This window comes from Medicago sativa, chromosome 4 (assembly GCF_051527215.1).
Source record: "Medicago sativa cultivar Bolivia chromosome 4, Bolivia_mono, whole genome shotgun sequence".
NCBI lineage: Eukaryota > Viridiplantae > Streptophyta > Magnoliopsida > Fabales > Fabaceae > Medicago > Medicago sativa.
The window spans coordinates 93,996,027-94,015,213 of record NC_140752.1 but is presented as its reverse complement, the minus strand read 5'-3'; the positions used below and the strand labels follow the sequence as shown (position 1 = coordinate 94,015,213).

The following is a 19,187-nucleotide window of genomic DNA, read 5'->3' as shown; positions in this document are numbered from 1 at the left end:
TTAGAAATTAGTGTGTAAATCATGAAATTAGATGTTTAGGTTTTGTCTAGTGAAGGATTAGTTATTAAGATGAACCAATGATCCTAAGGCCCTTTATTATTATTGTTTTTACCTTCAGCAATCAAACTCTCCCTTATCAACTTTCTCTCCTCTAATCATTCATTAAAAGTTAATTAAGTTGAACAACTCCCTAGCGGAACGATACTCTACTTACTACTATTACTTCGATAGGCCGTGCACTTGCGGTTTGGCTCTATCAACAACAACCCACAATACCCAATGTACACCAACAAAAACTACAACTACCCACCAACACCAACAAACCTACTATCTCACTTCTCTCCGGCTTCGATCAACTCCAATGAACAATTTCTGGATATGGGATGGCCAACACGGGAACACGATGTGTCGTTGTCGTTGGGTTATGGTAGTCAAATACAACCAACTACAGATAACAATGACGAAGACCGACATGACTCTCAAGTAAATCGCGGAAGAAATCGTCGAAGACGAGGGTGTGGGACAGGAGGGCATTTATAATAATTGTTGACTTTCTTGTATGGTAATTTTATTTGTTATATAATTTTTATTAGTTTATTAAAATTAAGTTAATTTTAATTTATTATTATTAATATTGCATGCAATTTACGTGTGTCCCATGCATGTTATGAAATTTTTTTGTCCTTATTATACCTCTCAACTCCAAGTTGAGAGGTATTTAAAAATTAAAAAAAAAAACACACAAAATGCCTCGCAGGTTGCAGTTGCGTGGTATGGCTGCAGCTTTTAGGTACCTCGCAACTGGCAGTTGCGTGGTACTGAAAAGTAGGGCATTTTTGCATTTTTTCGAAAAAGTAGGGTATTTTTGTATTTTTGGGAATAAAGTAGGGCAGAAAAAAAATTCCGATATTGGTAAAAGATAGTAACTCATTATGAATTCAAAAGTCATAGGTCATTAATATCTACCCTTAGACCATGTACAATGGGAAAATTTATTCAATAACCTTCAACACCCACTTTTTCAATTCCCAACACTCCACATCATTTTCTCTCTCTTAATTCAACACCCATTCAATTTTTACCACTCCAATGGTAAACATTCAACACCCTACCCCACCACTTTTTATTTCTTATTCTTATTTAATTTTTGTTTTTACAATTACATAAAATTATAATTATCGATTTAAATTAAATTAAAATAATACAATTAATTTTTTTTAAAAACAATATTTATTTAAATAATTTTTTTTTCTTAACTTAAAATGCAATACAACAAACTAGCACGCGACACACAAATAGCTTAAAATGCAAGACAACAAACAAGCACACAAAACACAACTAATTTATTTAGTCTGATACAAATCATCTTCAATCACGAAACATTCCAAACTTTGTCCATATGTGCTTCACGAGATCTGCTTGCAATTCGTGATGAACATTTGGATCACGCAACTCGGATCTAGCACGCACATGATTTGCAAAGGTGGGTAACACCTCGGTCGAGTATGGTTGCGGTGTACTAGATTCACTTCCCTCAGATTGCTCAAAATCGGTCCAACGTTGAGCATATGTATCTCTTTCATCTTCAACAATCATATTATGTAATATGATGCATATCCTCATGATGATACCCAAATCGGCTATGTCCCACAAGCGAGCTGGTTCACGGATGATTTTAAATCGAGCTTGAAGCACTCCAAAAGCACATTCGATGTCCTTTCGACAGCTCTCCTGTTGTTTTGCAAATAACTTATCGGGTTCACTTTGAGGAAGTCTAATTGATTTGACGAAAGTTGGATAAGAAGGGTAGATACCATCAGCTAGATAGTATATGTCATATTATAGGGACGTTGATTCACAAAGAAATTCACCCTTGGAGTTTTTCCCTGTTCCACATCATCAAACACCGGTGATCGGTCTAGAACGTTGATATCGTTCAACGTTCCTGGACATCCAAAAAAGGCATGCCAGATTCATAGATCATGAGATGCATCTGCTTCAAGAATAACTGTGGTGGTTCCCTTATCCCCCCTAGTAAATTGACCTTCCCATGCTTTAGGACAATTTTTCCACTCCCAGTGCATGCAGTCAATACTCCCGATCATCCCTGGGAACCCCCGCATTTCACTAACATGGAGTATTCTTTGAAGGTCATCTTGGGTTGGTGCTCTCAAGTACACATCCTCATACAATCGTATGATTCCTTTACAGAATCTACGTAAGCACTCCAATGCTGTAGTACCTCCTATTTTGATGTATTCATCGACCGCATCTGCTGCCACACCATATGCTAACATTCGCATTGTTGTGGTACATTTTGCTAAGGGTGATATACCTTCTTTGGGTTGGGGGTTTTTTTTGCTCTTAGGAGTTGTATCCTCTGGAGTGACTTCATTGTCTCTTGTCATTTCTCCAACACTCTGAAAATTTTCATTCATCATCGGCATATAACCATTAAATGGGGGTGTTTGAGATGGATATCCCATCATAGATCTAGAATATTGATGAAAGTTGTTTGGAACAGAGGATGGGTGATTGAAATTTGAGGCAAAACCAAAATTAGGCATGTTTTGAGGATTTTGGTTGAGAAATTGATTTGGGTTTTGAGGATATTGGTTGGGAAATTGATTTGGGTTTTGAGGATGTTGGTTGATAAATTGATTTGGGTGTTGATAATTGTTGGGATTTTGGTAGCTAAATGGGTAATCAGAAGAATTTTGGGTGTTGAATTGATTGTTATTGGGATCCATTTCACTAATCAAAGACTAAAAATTTAAAAGAAAGACTAATAATGAGATTAAGAGAGTGAAAAACTTGATTTTTTTCTGTGTCCAAATGAAATGATCCAAGTCTCTATTTATAGAGAAAAAAAAATCACGAATTTTGGTAAAAAAAAAAAAAAATTATTTGCAATGAAATAATTGAGTCCAAATTATTAAGAAGATAAAAATCCAAGCAGCCAATCGTAGCAAGCCACGTGGCAATATCTTTATCCCTTCCCTTTCTCTCACCGCGTGAACTGTTCCCCACTTGCTCTTGTCGGCGCGTGACGTACACGCGCCATTTTCGGCCATTCCCGCGCGGCCACGTGGCAGTTGGGACAGGATTTCAACTTGTTTAATTTTTTCATCCTCTCTTTCCTCTGCATGATATTCAATAGGGTCCTGCAATGGCTTCAACTTATTGAATCTCATATTCAATAAGCCATTGTAAGTGGTCTTAAACACTAGTGTCAGGCAAGACACAGATGACTCTGAAAACCAAACTTGGAGTATGACGAGGTCAAATGAGAGGAATAATACTAAAATAATTTACACTAGACTTTAAAATAAAATAAAAATACTACTAACATGTTTTTTAATACTACTAGATAATTATTAACTAAAATAATAATAATGATTGAACATTTAGATTAAGATTAGATAGGACAAGATGACATGTCATTTGGTTTTGGATGTTTGCGTGTTGTAAATTGATTTTGTATAAGAGGTGATGTCATAGACACAGTTGCATGGTCCTTATCTAAGTTATCTTAACTTAATATTAATACGAATATGACCTGGCAATTTTTTATTAATATTATTATGTTCTGAACAAACAAGTATAGATCTCTTGTCTTAATGCCACTTTGTTTTGTTTCATTTCAGTTTCATTGGAAGATCGGATTGAATTGTCTAAGTGAGATTGAGAAATGGCATCTGCACTAGTTCGTAGGAACATCATCAGCAACAACTTCTTGAAAAGGTTGTCTTGTTGGCGTTTGAATAATAACAAACAGATGTTGAATAATGTTGAAGCTGATGCATGTACGGTTTCCATTCACACAGAAGCTGTTGGTGGTGTTGGATTGCCATCTTACATGCGTGGTGCTGTTTTTCGGGAACCCAACAAACCTCTCACCATTGAAGAATTTCATATTCCTCGTCCCAAAGCTGGTGAACTTCTCATCAAAACCAAGGGTATTGTTTATCTCTCTTGATGCTATATATATATTCTATTCATTTTTTAAATTAAAAATAATGACGATATGTTTCTGATCCTAAAACTTGTATATTGCAGCTTAATTGTGGTTGTGGATTGTAATTCAAAATTATTATTTTTGATATTGTTATGATTGGTGGTTATTATTGGATCTGATTGTGTAAAGATGTGATTTTTTGAATGCAGGATGTGGAGTATGCCACTCTGATCTTCATGTCATGAAAGGTGAAATTCCGTTTTCAAGTCCTTGTGTTGTGGGCCATGAGATTACTGGTGAAGTTGTTGAACATGGACAACACACTGATTCCAAAACCATAGAAAGGTTAAAAGTTTTTTTTTTTTTTTTTGTGTAATTGAAAACTGTCAAACTGCCACATTTTTGTGTGATAATGCTATGATGATGAGTTTGCATTCAATGAAAAGATTGATTGTTCTTGATGACTAGCAAAAAGGAATAACAAGTAGGATTGTTCTTGATTGTTTCAGGCTTCCAATTGGATCTCGAGTTGTTGGAGCCTTCATTATGCCTTGTGGCAACTGTTCCTACTGTTCAAAGGTAACATTGTATTACACACTCTACTCCATTTGTCAACTGAATTATGGTCTCGGTGTTTATGCTGTCTACAAACGGTATGCAGGGCCATGATGATCTGTGCGAAGCTTTTTTTGCTTATAACCGCGCAAAAGGAACCTTATACGATGGTGAAACTCGACTGTTTCTTCGAGGAAGTGGTGAACCCTCTTACTTCTTACTTGATTCACATATTACCAATACTTGTGAAATGATTGTATGTTATCATTATTCCCATATAGACAAGCTTAATTTATACCTAAGTATGTGTTTACATAGTCATAGTTTTCTCTGCTATGGTATTTCATATTCAGCTGATACAAATTTCATATTTGTTGAGAGTAGACTCCTTTATAATTGGAATACTGAAAATAATTGGCAAATTTATAGGAAAACCGATATACATGTATAGTATGGGAGGGCTTGCTGAATACTGTGTTGTGCCAGCAAATGCATTGGCGGTATTGCCAAACTCAATGCCATATACCGAGTCTGCAATTCTAGGATGTGCTGTTTTTACTGCTTATGGTGCAATGGCTCATGCAGCCGAAGTGCGCCCTGGTGATACTGTTGCTGTTATTGGAACTGGGGGTGTTGGTTCTAGGTAACTAAATCAATTGTCAAGTGGATGTCACATTGTTAAATATTTAATCATCAGTGACTACTTCCTTTTTCTATTTTTGCTGTTTCGATAATGCTTGCTTAAATGGTCACTGATTTGAGAAGAAAACTCTTTATATTATGCAAAACTTTTCATATATCCGAGCAGTAGGCTCTGATCAACTGCACTTGTTTCCATTTTAACTTTATCACCGCTTCCAGTTGTCTGCAGATAGCTAGAGCATTTGGTGCCTCGGATATAATTGCTGTTGATGTTCAGGATGAAAAGCTAGAGAAAGCAAAGACACTTGGTGCAACTCACACAATAAATTCGGCCAAGGAAGATCCCATTGAAAAGATACTTGTATATGCATTTCTCTTTTGCCTCATTGTTTAATTGCCAGAACTCTATCTTGTGCGGCCTCTGTCTATTAGCTCCTAACATCACCCACTCACACTATCGTGCATAAATTATATCGCTTGAGAGATCCTTTATTTAATTGTTTTCTCTAACTTCACGCAGGAAATTACTGGTGGAAAGGGTGTTGACGTTGCTGTTGAAGCCTTAGGGAGACCACAGACATTTGCTCAGTGCACGCAAAGTGTGAAAGATGGAGGAAAAGCAGTGATGATTGGACTGGCACAAGCTGGTTCTTTAGGAGAGGTGGATATAAATAGACTTGTTCGCAGAAAGGTAAGTGCTTTGTGTGTTGTATACATTGTCGATCGTTACTATAATTACTTTTTCTACTCTGACATATAACCACTAGTTTTATTCATGTTGGATTTAAACTGTTTAGCACACTTATCGTTATTAATGTTTGTTTTGTTCTAGAATTTGCTTCATTTTTTTCTGCGATTTATCGCAATGTCTTAATCTTGCCCTGCTCAAGCCAAAATTAGGGGTATGGGAATAAGAATTAGGTTGTACAAGTGGTTTTGCCTTTACTTGAACTGTTGAACAAATGATTCAAGATAACCTTTGGGATTAAATTGTTCATATCAAGGGCCGCTTTTAAACTCAATTGAGTGTTACATGTGAACAATATAGAGACTATAAATATGTAATATTTATTGATGATGCTAATTTTCTACCAAAGCAGAATTGACGTGAAGTGCTAAAACATAAAGTATACATTACTAAATGACAATAATTTCCTTTAGTGTAGCACCTCACTTATTTGACAAATTCATCCAAGCAAATTAAATTTGTATGTGAACAGATAAAAGTTATTGGCTCATATGGAGGGAGGGCTAGGCAAGATCTTCCAAAGTTAATTAGATTGGCAGAAACAGGTATCTTCGACCTTGGCCATGCTGTTACAAGAAAATACACTTTTGAGGAGTCAGGCAAAGCATTCCAGGATCTCAACGAAGGAAAAATAGTCGGTCGGGCTGTAATCGAGATAGTATAGCTCTACATTCCAGGCAGTGCTTTTGTGCAGCGACGGCCATATGTCTCACACATTGGAGTTGCAAAGGTGTTGGTGTCCTGAGAACACATATAGGTGTCTTCTACTACTCTGATGTGTTAACTGTCCTGATAAAATAACTGATTGTAAGGACGTTTGCAAATAAAAACTCTTTTTTGTATCAGTCACTTTGCATCTTGCTCATGTAGTGGTGAAAGACTCGTCATTGGTATGTCATAGAAGAGATGAAAAAATATGCAAAAAAAAAAAAAAAAGTATGAGAACTAAGCGCACTCCAAGAAAGAAAAAAAAGATCTTTGATTTCCAAACTAAACTCATTTCAAACGAGTAAAGAAGTCTTCTTTAATAAAATCAGAAAATATATTTTGTATATAAAAAAATCTGGTACATGTAGAATAATAAGGTGAAAGTATTCACCAAAAAACTAAAGGTGAATGTTGGAGGTTATAATTGAAATAGTCTCCTGTAATTTTATTGTTTTTATCAATCTCAGAGTTTAGTAGTGAAAGAGAATTCTTGGCGTCACAATAGTTGTTGTTACGTGACTGAAAGATCACGAGTTCAAGTTCAAGAAACAACCCCTTGTATAAAAAAACAAACGGGATAAGGTTTGCGTATAATATACCAAAATGCTAATACCCCTTTCTGAATCATGCGTACGCATGAGCTTTAGTGCATCGGACTTTTTTTAGAGTTTAGTAGTGAAACATACACATTCATAGCAGAGAAATACTCACCAAAATGTTTTCATTATTTTCATGTTTTTGATTGTGAAGATTAGATAAGGTAATCAATTTTTTTAAGGAAGATAAAGTAATTAATATGATTATAATTTTTATATATGTTTAAGGGGATATGCAAGTAGAAATTTATTATTTAAATTTTTATTATAATATTTACTCATTTAAAATATTTTGGACGTTTATAGTTTTGAATAAATTCAATAATCTATTTTTTTATTAATTAAAGTCACATTAATAGTCATTGTCAATCATCTCGAAGATATTTGAACTTTGGGCTTTGAGGTTACAAAATGAAACTCGAACATTTCAAGTGTCAATATTTTAGTTTATAATTTTCATAATTCAATATTAAAGAACTTTAAATCTATTTTTAATTGTGTTAAAAAAAATTATTAAGTTTGGATACTCCAAAATTGGAGACGTATCTGCATCGGATACTAATACTTCACGAATACTTGTAGACACTTGTCTTGGAAGTATTGAAATTTTTTATTTACTTTTAAAAAATATTTTATCGGATACATATCAAATACGTCAATGACACTTGCGGATACATATCTAGGATATATGTGAGAAATTAGTGGAAATATACTCGAATGATGGTAACAAGAGAGATAAGATTCAATAGCATTAGACAAGACTTCTCTTGATTTATTTTAATGATGTTTGTATTGATATTCTATCATAGAGATTAAAATATATTATGATTTAGACAAAAATTCTAAAATGTATTTTGATAAGTAATTATTTTATTTTAAATTGTGATAATTATAATTATATATATATATAATAATGAAGAATAATGAAAGGATCTTCTTTACATGTATATAATTTTTACTATAAATTTTTTGTTAATGTATCTAGGCCATACTATATCTTGGATTTCAAAAAACTCACATCAGTATTGTACCAAACGTTAGGAATTTAAATTCTTGAGTTCAATTTCGAACAAAAGGATAAATATTAAAAATAAAATATTTGCAAATGGTACGTACAGAGCAGAAACACATTTAATCTATGTTCTTCACCAAAGTCGCTTATGTAATTATATTTACTACCTTGGTCAAAGTGTATGCAGAGCGTTTGCAAACTATGAAACTCAGCCAAAACTTAAACTCTTGTTCAGTTCAGCCACATCCATGGCCTGAATGTAGCAAATTCTTCCATATACTTGAGTTTGACAACTATGCCCCGGCTCCCATGGCCATTCCCATTCCTAATGAGATTTTGCGATGCCTAATAGAAACATAAGCAAATCAGGGGGAAGAAGCTCCATACTCATATTGTAGCTTCCCCAGTCGAAGGGTCTCCACTACAATATCAGCACACAACCAAACAATCAATGCGCATCACATTCACAACCACAATATTGAAAAGGCTTGCAACATCTTTGAACAAACATGATTTATCCTACCTAGAAAACATGTTTTATAAAAAAAAAAAAAAAAAGGAGTATTTGTTACAGTTTCTACCATGATTGAAGAATGGTGCAAGTCATGCAAAATTTTAGATACAAGCATAGACACGCTTGTACATCATCCAAAATGGATCCAAAAACTACATTCAACGCTATGAACCAACTCAGTTTCTTAAAAATTCCAAGCTTCCATTGCTAATCTTCTTTCCACTTGTTAACATATTTGAGGAAAGCACTGGCAGGATTTTCCCTAGGTGGAGCTCGAACACGAGTAGACCTTCGAAGCACAGACTCGTCATTCGCAATATTCTGCATCAATTCCTTTGATCTTTTCTGCAGTTCTGTGCTGTAAATATGAAACGAAAAACGAAACAAAAAATCTCCAGAAGTCAAGGGGGGTAATAAAAAGTAAAATATAAACAATTAATAAAGTGAATATAGAGGGAACTCTAAAAAGTTTCAATAATGTTAGTCGAATCCATATGTTTGTTAAATAAGCTACATTAAGTTAGCACTATTTAAATCCAACTTTCTTTTTGATAAAATCTAACTAAATAATATTGCATTACATAGTGTCAACACTTCTCAGTTTTAATAACCCTCCTCTACACCACTATAAATTAGCTTTTTATCATATAAGAGAACTTATGTCTAACCTGTTTCTATAGTCAACCAGAGGATGAGGGTAAATTCTATATAAATTTTGTAAAAATTTATTCCTTAGATTTCATTTATTTTTATCTGTTCAAACTTTAAAGTAAAAATGGCCCGAGAAGCATGTATATGTCACTGTGTTTAATGTTGAGCTACCAAGTTTAAAACTAAAACATTTAGTTACGCATATGCATCCAAATACAAATTGTTATAAAGGCATTCAGCATGAAAAACTAATTGAACTCACCATATACTACGATAATTGTTTTCCAGTTGTTTTTGCAGTGCCCTTTCCCGCTCACCCTTGCAATTCAGCGAACCCATCAATGCATCAAGCTATCACGCATGCCAACATAAAATTAGAAAATATAAACAAAATGCAAACATAGCAGGCTATCTTCATCAAGTACCTCTTCCTTGCTGCTGTAGTATCCCCACTCCTTGGAGTCACAGCTTTCAACAAATATCCTCCCATCGCGACGGAACCACCAATACCTATTGTAGTCTCGGTCTTTACCTAATGGGCTTCTACTAATAGGTCGTTTCTCCATCTCTCGTTCAAAGTATTCTCTCTGTATAATAGAAAACAAATAAAAGATACATTTTAAGAACAGACAACAATATAAGCAAGGAGATGGTTGCAGTATTACCCTCTGCTCTATACTATTCTTCTCTGATGGATCCTTTCTGGATAATTCTTTTCCATTTTCTGCTGGTTCTTTCAGCTCTGGATCCAGGTTTTTTGGAGTCTTTTTTGAAGCAGGGCTTGAACGCTTAACCCCACTGCAAATTGAATTTCAAGAGTGAAAAAAGGTGAAATAACAACGATACATGACAATGTTGTGTGTCTGTGTGTAACTAAGATACATGATAATGTGATGTAAGCATAAACAGCAGCACCCTTAATAAAACCTTACCTTTTACCCAGTGAATTGTCTTGCCTAGATGATTCTATCTCTCCATTTATTTTCTTCCCCACATGTCCATTTTGTTTAATGTGATTATTGTTTGAAAGAATATCAGCACCGTTGAGATGATTCCCATTGCTTTCTGAGTCAGCTTTCAACCTCTCTTTTTGTTCTCTTCTCTTTCTACCTTCTTCTAGTGCTTGTTCCCTTTTAGAGGCCCCAAGTTCCTGCCGCTGTTCAATAAACTCATCCAACTTTTCCCTGAAAATTGCAGTTTCAAGGGCTCGATTGACCAACTCACATAAGATTTCTAGTTTAGTATTGGCATCTACAAGGCAATAATGTCCCCGTTTTATGGTTCCTTCATAGTGCCGTAATTGAGGAATATTGATCATTTCTAGAAAATCGCATAAATATTCTCTCCAGTTAACCATTGTTATCTGAAATAAAAATGAATGAGATGGTCAAATAAAAAATAGTAATAGGATTAACATCAATTAAGCAGTCACAAAGGATACCAGATAGCAACAAGAAAGATTCAACTGGTAAAAGCCATCTCATGAAATCTGGACATCTATTAAATTATGAGACTAAGAGTCTAACAAAAAGGATTACGAATAAGTTAGATGGTAACCTTCTTCACACTTCGTTTCTGTACAGCTGAAGTGTATTCACCGTCATCTTTGATAAGAACTCGAAAAAGTGCAGCATGAGATTCGACAAGGAGAACCGCATTCCCATCCTTATGGCAGATTGCATTTTCAAAATCTTCCAAAGAGTACGGCGACAAGTGTAACTGTTTACCAAAAGAAGTACAAAAATCCCAAACCATTAAGAGATTCCCTACACAATGCATTGGAACATTAAAGTCTCTTGATGGAGAAGGACGATCAGTGAAAACAGGGTCATCTGGACTAGGCTTCACCAATAGATCATCAATGGGATATTTGACTGGTATTTCCTTGTGTTCTTCATGTTCTGGAGAATTTGAAAACGGCATTTTTAGACAAAACTAAATTACAAGTTTTCATCAATGGATTTAAATTTTAATTTTTAATTTCTAAAATATTATGTTGGCATGAAAGCTCTGTGTTGCAAAAGATTTTACCAGGTTATGAATAAAATAAAAAAATGACCAGGCAGTTGTTCTATCTAAGCCATAGGAGAAAACATGTTTTGATTAGATACACAACAAGAAGAGATGCACTAACAGTTCTCCATGCCACACAATTCCAACAAAAGAGAAAAGCAGCGATGGTAGGAAAATAAATTTCAAAATAAAATTTGATCAGAAAACAACTTAAAGATAAAGTCATTAAATCAAGAAGCCAAAAATTGCTTCAATCTCTGAACTTTACCTTTCTCTTGTGCAGAACCATTGACTAGTGTCCCATCCAACTTCTTTCTTTTATGTTTATCGGCTTCTTCCATAGATTCCTGACCATGAAAAATTTGAGATAGAAAATAGTGTCACGAAATTCATTCAGAAAATAACAAACCAATCAATGAAACCCTAAATTATTATATCCCATTTATTATTATATTCAATGTTGTCAAAATCGAGATCTTGCTTAAGATCGAGAGGGGAGGGGGTAGCAAGATTGCAACCAGGATCTTGAAATCTTACCCAATTAATTACGCACGATCAGGAAGGGTGGCAAGATCAAACCAGGATCGCAAACCAAAAGATAAATTGACATGCATATGTGTGTGTGTGTGGGTGGGTGGGTGTATAAATTTATACTAACATTAATTGGGCCTACTCTCACCTTCTTGTGTATGTTTCACAAGTGCGAGGGAGAAGGACAGGACGGAAGGACAGTATGAGGGACGAAGTCTAAAGAGATGAGGGTTACAATCTGAGGGGCGAAGGCAAGAGCGGCGAGGGTTAGAACCAACTTTAATATAGTCAAGAGATGTTGAAAATTAATTCTTCATTCATTTTTCAATCTATAATTGGGCCTCCATGGAGAGAACTCGGCCCAAACCAACGTCGATAAAAAGCAGAGCAGTAAAAAATAATTAGAAAAAAAATAGAGAAAAACAAAAACAAAAATGACCCTCTCTCACGTAACCTGCCCAAACAACCATAACCCCTACGTCACCCTAAGTTTATTTTTTGACCATGCCGCTTATTTCCAATAGCAGCAACCCTTGACTGTTTCATCTTCCCCTTTCTTCTTCGAAGGTGTGACGGCCAGAGAAAGCAAAAAATTGGTCGTGCAAGACGAACAGATATCTTAACGCAGGATGTGCATGATAAGGTGGCCACATGGATATGGCTGCATATTCTGGCCCAAAAAATGATGATTTCACAAAATAGAAGCGATTTCGTCGCTAACTTGCTACAATTTTGCTCAAAACGCAGTCTTGTTCGTGATTCACAATCTAGGGTGCGAGGAGTAACATCGTAAACTCGTACGATCTTGCAATTTAAATTGCAATGTCAATAACATTGATTATTTGATTATATCTCATAAGTAAATTATTTTTTTATATGAAAGCATAAAAGAAACAAAATCTACCTCATTATTCCTTTTCTTGGAGCAAATTATAAGTCCGTCTTTGAGAAAAACCTTTCCTCTTAACTCCTCAGGAACATCGGTGGAGATACCATGATTTTGTGCCAGTTTGTCATGTAAAACCCAAGGGGCATTTCGATAGGTAGATTCCCGGATGAAAGACTTTAGAGTATTTCTACTAAAAAGGGGCTTCTTCTGCACCAAATCTTCTGCATGGACTTCTGTTTTTTCACTTATATTCTTGTTTTTGTTGAACCAAGCTACCTCATAACGGTATTTATCGGCTCCTTCATGGATGACTTTTAATATTTTGCATGGACATACATCATCATCTTTTTTCCCATACAATTCCGCACCAACAAACAAACGCTCCTGCAATTTTTCAGCAAGAGAATCGGCAAGCTCCTTCAAAGGGAGCATACCTGCAATAATAATCACTAATCAATCCAAACACACTGTAAAAAATAACACAGGCATTCTGACGAAAAGCAAAGTAATTGTATAATTGAGTAGCTGGCATACAACTCCAGATCATTTGCATGTAGCTATTCAAAAAAAGGCATGATTATTGTCGTTTACAGTTCCTAAAGGATCTCTTTTACTATTTTTCCGAATTTTTTACAAATAATAACTCCAAACCATGTCAATTTGGTCTCTGTAAGTGCTACGGCATTATTACTCCTATTCATGTAATATAATGAATGAAGATATCAATATAACTCAGATAAAGGCAATTTATCAAAATTAAACACTGGTAATTGAAATAACTTGTCAAAAAAAAAAAAAAAACTGTGACATTAATTCATAAAATGATTTACAAAACATCATCATTTGTTGTACAGCATTCTGTGAGCAAACTAGGACCTTCAGTGGTATCTGACAATTGAAGCAATATGCAGAAAAAGATATATCAAAACGGAAATTCTGTTGATCTCAATGTCTATAGAAGCAGACTTATAAAAGTTACACTGATTATCCTGATAGATTGTATAACTTATTTGACCAGCTTCACAAACCTACCGATGTCTAATGCAATCAAATAGACAAATAACATGATTACGTAAAAAATAAAAAAGATTAAGTGAAATAACATCTAGTTAGCCAACTCATCTTCAATGTAGTCCATAAACATGAGGAAACAGTAAACACAATACTCAGCATATCAATTTATATACAGTCATTTGGAGGTAAACATATGTTGCAAATTGAAGATCGGGCTGACTTTTAAATAAAAATTTAACACTTAGGAACCTGTTTGATTTCAGAAAATGGTATCTGTGTTCACTTCTAACTACAGAACAGTCACCTTGTTTTCACTTTGCTTCCTGTTTCGAAATACTTTAACAAGAAACAACAAAAATAAAAAAGTTGTATTCATTGTTTTCTGTACAAATTGCTTGGAAACATTGAAAGCGTAACAAGCACCCGTCCAAACTAAATAAGAACCCAAACCATCAGTGCAGCACACAAGTCTAAAAGCTACAGTCCTCTCGCTTTTGAATACCATTGTGGGATCAAAACAAATCATTTAACAGTCTTGTGGGATTAAACAGATGTGTAATCCATCAAAAGATGCAATTTCATATCCATCCATGTGTTCTGAAACAGGCATTTATATACTGTATATTAACCCTTGTCATTAACTACCGCACATAAAGTCTGGATTTAACAAGTATCTGAAACAATTGCAGCCAACTATACAATCACTCGAGCAGGACAAAAAGAAATGGCATATAACATCAAAATAAATTTCTTCAGTTCAGCTCAGACGAGAGTAACTCTTACTGTACTGAATGATCTTTAAAGCAGGAGTCATGAATTCTTTTGGAAACTGTAGGAACTTCTCAGTCGCTCGTTGTTCTGACACAATAGCCTCTTCATAAGTCAAGCCAGTTTTTCCAGTAACCTTACATGACCAAACCCTCTGGCGGTATAGATTCAATCGTTGCAAATAATCGCTAATTTGTGTTAAGGTTGACCATCCATATCCTCTGCTTTTCTACGACGAAGTATGAAATGCAAAAGGCATAAATTATACATAAACATTGCACTAAGTGGTCAGAGATGATAAATTACCCACATTAATCCAATTTTTAAGCACATTCAAGTTAACGAGAGTTAAATCAGTAATACGGAAAGAAAGAAAGAAATGAAATAAAAATAGATGACTATAAAGGATACTGATAATCTCGAAAAATTTCTTTTGTAAATCGAACTTGGTAAACATGCTCATCTGGCTTCAAATCCTCAGGAGGCTCAGCCAAAGCCAAAGGCTTTCTCCTTAAAAGAGGCATTGAGAAAGAATCTCAGTTCCTGTCAGACAGAGACATGCACCCTGCATAGAAAATTCAACAGAACATAAACCCTTAAGCTTTACAATATTATGATTTTAACAGTTTGATACCATTTATCAAAATGTCTATATTTTTTTAAAACAAAACAAACGCACCCCTAAACTGAATATGAAAATCCAGTTAAACTTAGAACAATCAGATACAATCTTACTAACTGAAACAAGTTTGGAATTGCATGGCCGTCTTATGCAATTAAATTAAAATCATTTAACAAAGCTAAGTGTCTCTGAAGCAAAAACCCTAATTTTTTCCCCATAAACAAACATTGAAAAGTAACCGTAATACACAGAGATCAATTGCAACAGTACAGAACAACACGATCAGGAAAATTCAGTTTAAATACAATGCAGTGACCCAATGTTCATACGAAAAACCCCAAAACGTAAAGTTACTACAATCCAAAACCAAGATACAAAAAAAGAAAAACAGAAAAAATGAATTGAATATTAAATTAAATTTGAATAAATGCACAGTGCATTGAAAATAAAAACTCCAACATCGCAGGGTATAAAGACAAAGCCCTAATAAAAGAGAAGAAAAGAAAACCCTAAAATGCGTCGGTTATGGAGATCTCGTAACACGTGAATTGTCGAGTAACGAAATATGCTTACGCCACCGTGGAAAAGCTGCTGCGGCAGCGACGGAGAAACTACCGACGAAGGGGAAAGATTCAGCGCATTACATTGATGAAAAATCGAAAGAAAAAATAAAAATCGGCGAAAAGAGAATAAAAAATAGGTTCCCGCCACAACGGAAACAGTCGAAAAAAATGAAATAAAGTAGCAGAGGGAAAGAGTGAGCGTGTGTGTGTTCGCTGCGCAGAGCGTGTTAGCGGTGTGTGTGAGAGAAAGAGAGGATCTTACAGTGAAGAAGTTGTTGAATGCGTGGTGAAGAAAAACACGAGGAGAAAATGAGTCTGTGTTTATATATTTTGAACCCGAGAGAGAACTTTCTCACGTTTCTCTCCCTCCCCTCCTTCGCTATGGGAAACCCACGACGCACACGCACCTTCTCTATACGTGCACCTTCGCACGGGTCGGTCATGGTCAAATCAAATATTTACATTTATATTTATTTATTATCAAAATACCTCAAACGGCAATTAATTATCGTTCGTTCACCGGCAATCAATTGTCATTTTGCTGCGAACATACATCGAATCAGAAACATAACCACCACACATATACAAAAGCACTAAACCACAAATTATTCTCTCTTCAAACTCCAAGAGCTCAAACTACGTGAAATTTCTTCAAACTCAACCAAGTAATCAAGTAAATGTTTAAAATCTCTAAGAATACCTCACATTGTTAGTTTTATATGTTTGTTGCTCGTATATTAAGTTTTTATTTTATGATATTAATGAATCTTCTAGGTAGTTGTTGATTAATTGCATCTTTTCTTTGACTGTGAATGTAATTTAAACTATGTTTTAGTGCAATATGGTACTTTAAGAAATGAAATAACGCAATGTGTGTTGTATGTATATTTTATGTTTGATGAAATATTTCAAAAAGTGTTTTATTGATTTTTTATGATTATTGCGTGGATATGGTTAATGAAGATGGTAGGCTTAGATTCAGTAGAGCGGCCTAACAGAGTTTTGTGCGCATAGCGAATGTTGCAGCCAACCCTCCTTATAAAAGGAGTCAAAGTAGGTTAAATGATGGAATGGGCACCTCACAGGTGGATGGCCCTATGCCTAATGTGCATGGTCATCACTACGACGTTCAGGGTAACCATTACGCTTGATGATGTATCGTTCCTCTTACACGTCTCGATTCATGTCAAGTTGGCCGATCATATGGCTAAAATTTCCCAAAACACAAGGTGTTGTTCTTATGACTACGTTGTTCGGTGTTGAGGAAGAGGATGATATTGTTGTTGCTGAGTGTCAATAATATGAAGGGTGCTCGCATTGGATTTGCTTGGTTGAAGCAAATATTAGAGCGACGTCGTACTCAAGCAATCCAATTGGAAAACGTGGCTAGGAGGGAGGATGACATAGATAACCACCGAAGGTGTTCCGTACGATGAGGGCTTTCTTGCTTTATCTTATTAGATGCATGTTATTCACATATTAAAGTAATGAGCATATATAAGTGATGTTTCTAGAGCCTTTTTAAGACCTCGACGTAGCTAATGGGTGGTTTTTAGGTGGTACGACATTATCACATATCTATCATTACTTTTCTAATGCCACTAAATTTCATATAATGTCGATGGATGGATACATTGTCATACGATAGGTAATTAATCGCACTTTAACACACACACACACACACACACAGAGAGAGAGAGAGAGAGAGAGAGAGAGAGAGAGAGAGAGAGAGAGAGAGAGAGAGTTAGAATCCATTGACACCAAATCTTGTCCACATAATTTTTTGATCTAACGACGAACATTTATTCACTTTAGTCGTTAACATGCGGACTCTACAATGGACAAAAGAAACCACACCCTCTTTTTTTCTGAACTCACTTGATCATGCTTACGGTGGTTTTGCAGAAATAGTTCAGCGATACTTTTGATCGTTTGTATTCGATATCATTTGACATAAAAAATACAATAAAGATTGTCTGTTTCATTCCATCAACATTAGATTTCTCATTGTGTGTTCACCAACAAAGTTTGAAAAAGAACAAATTAAAGCATGTGGGTTCATACCAATCTCAATTACGAGTTCAATTTTATTTAAAGGGTTATCTATTTTACCAAAACCACACAATTGATTTTATCTATATGTATTCAGATATGAAATTGTTAGTATTTCAATTAGTAAATCAGCGGCATATGTGCAACTCATTCCCAAACCTTACCAATCGAGACACGCTCATTCAAAATCACTTCCTCTATGTGTAATTGATTTCATAAATTTTACATGAAATATCTAATTAGGTTGCAATTCAATTGAGAAATTAATCGAGGTGAATGAAGCTTGATTGATTGCATATCAATATCTGATGAGTGGATATGGCTCGGTTTCAAATAAAGTTTGATGGACTACACTAGCAAAATTAGACGGCTGAGATTTGGTATCAACGGATCCTAACAATGAATGTTTCAATGTTCTAACCATCCATCATATGCCTTTGACATGCTACGCGCTTTGCGGTTCATTTACTGCAAGGGCCACATGACAACAAACAGCCATAGGATGCTCCTTGATTGTCGGATTGAAATGTGATATTTAGCACATGTGGTGATAACTGTTATACACGTCCCTTCGTTGATTTATATTGGCACTCAAGGTGGATTAAATATGATCAAAGGAAGGTTGATCGTCACTTGTCAGAGCAAGTAAAGAGGTAGTACATGCATGTTCAGGACTTTTTGAGACATCTTAATGAGGTGGCTTTTGCTAATGTGTTTGGTGTTATTCAACATTTATACGGTTTCTTGTTGCATGCTTGTTATCTACTTTAGGACCGAGTTAAATTTGATGCCTAAGACTTCAAAGGTCTGTTTGATGCACATAATATGACAGAGATACAATATGATAGATAGTTAGACGTGGATAAGATATGATGGTGACATGATAAACATTTATCATATCATGTGTTTGGTGTACACATGATAAAAAAAATGATACCATTGTTTTATCGTATCTTGTGTTTGATGCACACTTGTTATTAACATGATAAAAAATACACCATGTTTAAATTACAAAATTATCCTTGTGTAACAAACTCATGCCTTTTTTATGGAAAAAAATAATTTTCATATTTTAATTGACAATAAAAAATGATAAGTAATGGAATAATTTCATATAATTGCAAAAAAAAAAATCATCGACGCTGGTAAAGTTAAAATATTCAAACACAAACATATCACTAAAATAAGTAAATAACAATCAATAATTGTTAGGTCGGACGTCATGACTGGGGTTCGAACCCCGGCACCTCCACTTTATGTGTGTGAATTTATGATGGCTTTGTCATCTCGTCTATCTACCCAAAAAAAACATTCAAGAAATACATCATCAATTTTGTTGTTCTTGTAAATC

The 19,187-nt window shown here is 34.9% G+C and overlaps 3 protein-coding genes across 6 annotated transcripts; 1 reads left to right on the top strand and 2 right to left on the bottom strand.

Moving 5' to 3' along the window:
• Positions 1 to 1,166: 1,166 nt before the first annotated feature.
• Positions 1,167 to 2,486, bottom strand: LOC146933993 (uncharacterized). The gene is made up of 3 exons (XM_085707869.1): positions 2,243 to 2,486; positions 1,872 to 1,945; positions 1,167 to 1,827 (listed from the first exon to the last, which is right to left on the bottom strand). The coding sequence occupies exons 1-3, from the start codon at positions 2,484 to 2,486 to the stop codon at positions 1,369 to 1,371; spliced, it is 777 nt and encodes a 258-aa protein (XP_085563995.1). The 3' UTR covers positions 1,167 to 1,368.
• A 1,159-nt stretch (positions 2,487 to 3,645) lies between these two features.
• LOC146933992 (GroES-like zinc-binding alcohol dehydrogenase family protein) lies at positions 3,646 to 6,748 on the top strand. 2 transcript variants are annotated; one of them, XM_085705819.1, is made up of 9 exons: positions 3,646 to 3,744; positions 3,828 to 3,959; positions 4,168 to 4,303; positions 4,468 to 4,537; positions 4,620 to 4,713; positions 4,943 to 5,156; positions 5,375 to 5,516; positions 5,676 to 5,846; positions 6,376 to 6,748. In XM_085705819.1, the coding sequence occupies exons 2-9, from the start codon at positions 3,860 to 3,862 to the stop codon at positions 6,565 to 6,567; spliced, it is 1,119 nt and encodes a 372-aa protein (XP_085561945.1). In that variant the 5' UTR covers positions 3,646 to 3,744; positions 3,828 to 3,859; the 3' UTR covers positions 6,568 to 6,748. The 2 variants fall into 2 exon arrangements, with proteins under 2 accessions (XP_085561945.1, XP_085561944.1); XM_085705818.1 differs by having other exon boundaries at positions 3,646 to 3,959.
• A 1,934-nt stretch (positions 6,749 to 8,682) lies between these two features.
• Positions 8,683 to 16,072, bottom strand: LOC146933991 (DDT domain-containing protein). 3 transcript variants are annotated; one of them, XM_085705815.1, is made up of 11 exons: positions 15,730 to 16,072; positions 15,011 to 15,164; positions 14,615 to 14,787; positions 12,833 to 13,251; positions 11,666 to 11,744; positions 10,942 to 11,285; positions 10,317 to 10,747; positions 10,050 to 10,182; positions 9,810 to 9,971; positions 9,647 to 9,735; positions 8,683 to 9,091 (listed from the first exon to the last, which is right to left on the bottom strand). In XM_085705815.1, the coding sequence occupies exons 2-11, from the start codon at positions 15,121 to 15,123 to the stop codon at positions 8,941 to 8,943; spliced, it is 2,094 nt and encodes a 697-aa protein (XP_085561941.1). In that variant the 5' UTR covers positions 15,124 to 15,164; positions 15,730 to 16,072; the 3' UTR covers positions 8,683 to 8,940. The 3 variants fall into 3 exon arrangements, with proteins under 3 accessions (XP_085561941.1, XP_085561943.1, XP_085561940.1); XM_085705817.1 differs by having other exon boundaries at positions 15,795 to 16,072; XM_085705814.1 differs by having other exon boundaries at positions 16,047 to 16,072.
• Between the last annotated feature and the right edge of the window lie 3,115 nt (positions 16,073 to 19,187).

Coding starts and splice junctions, on each gene's coding strand:
- LOC146933993 (XM_085707869.1), bottom strand. CDS start 2,486: ATGGGATATCCATCTCAAACACCCCCATTTAATGGTTATATGCCGATG. Junction 1,946..2,242: donor TGAATACATCAAAATAGGAG/GTACTACAGCAT, acceptor TTGGATGTCCAG/GAACGTTGAACGATATCAAC. Junction 1,828..1,871: donor AACAGGGAAAAACTCCAAGG/GTGAATTTCTTT, acceptor TATGACATATAC/TATCTAGCTGATGGTATCTA.
- LOC146933991 (XM_085705815.1), bottom strand. CDS start 15,123: ATGCCTCTTTTAAGGAGAAAGCCTTTGGCTTTGGCTGAGCCTCCTGAG. Junction 13,252..14,614: donor TTTAAAGATCATTCAGTACA/GTAAGAGTTACT, acceptor TTATTATTGCAG/GTATGCTCCCTTTGAAGGAG. Junction 9,736..9,809: donor ACTACAGCAGCAAGGAAGAG/GTACTTGATGAA, acceptor CATGCGTGATAG/CTTGATGCATTGATGGGTTC.
- LOC146933992 (XM_085705818.1), top strand. CDS start 3,692: ATGGCATCTGCACTAGTTCGTAGGAACATCATCAGCAACAACTTCTTG. Junction 4,714..4,942: donor ACTGTTTCTTCGAGGAAGTG/GTGAACCCTCTT, acceptor GCAAATTTATAG/GAAAACCGATATACATGTAT. Junction 5,517..5,675: donor ATCCCATTGAAAAGATACTT/GTATATGCATTT, acceptor AACTTCACGCAG/GAAATTACTGGTGGAAAGGG.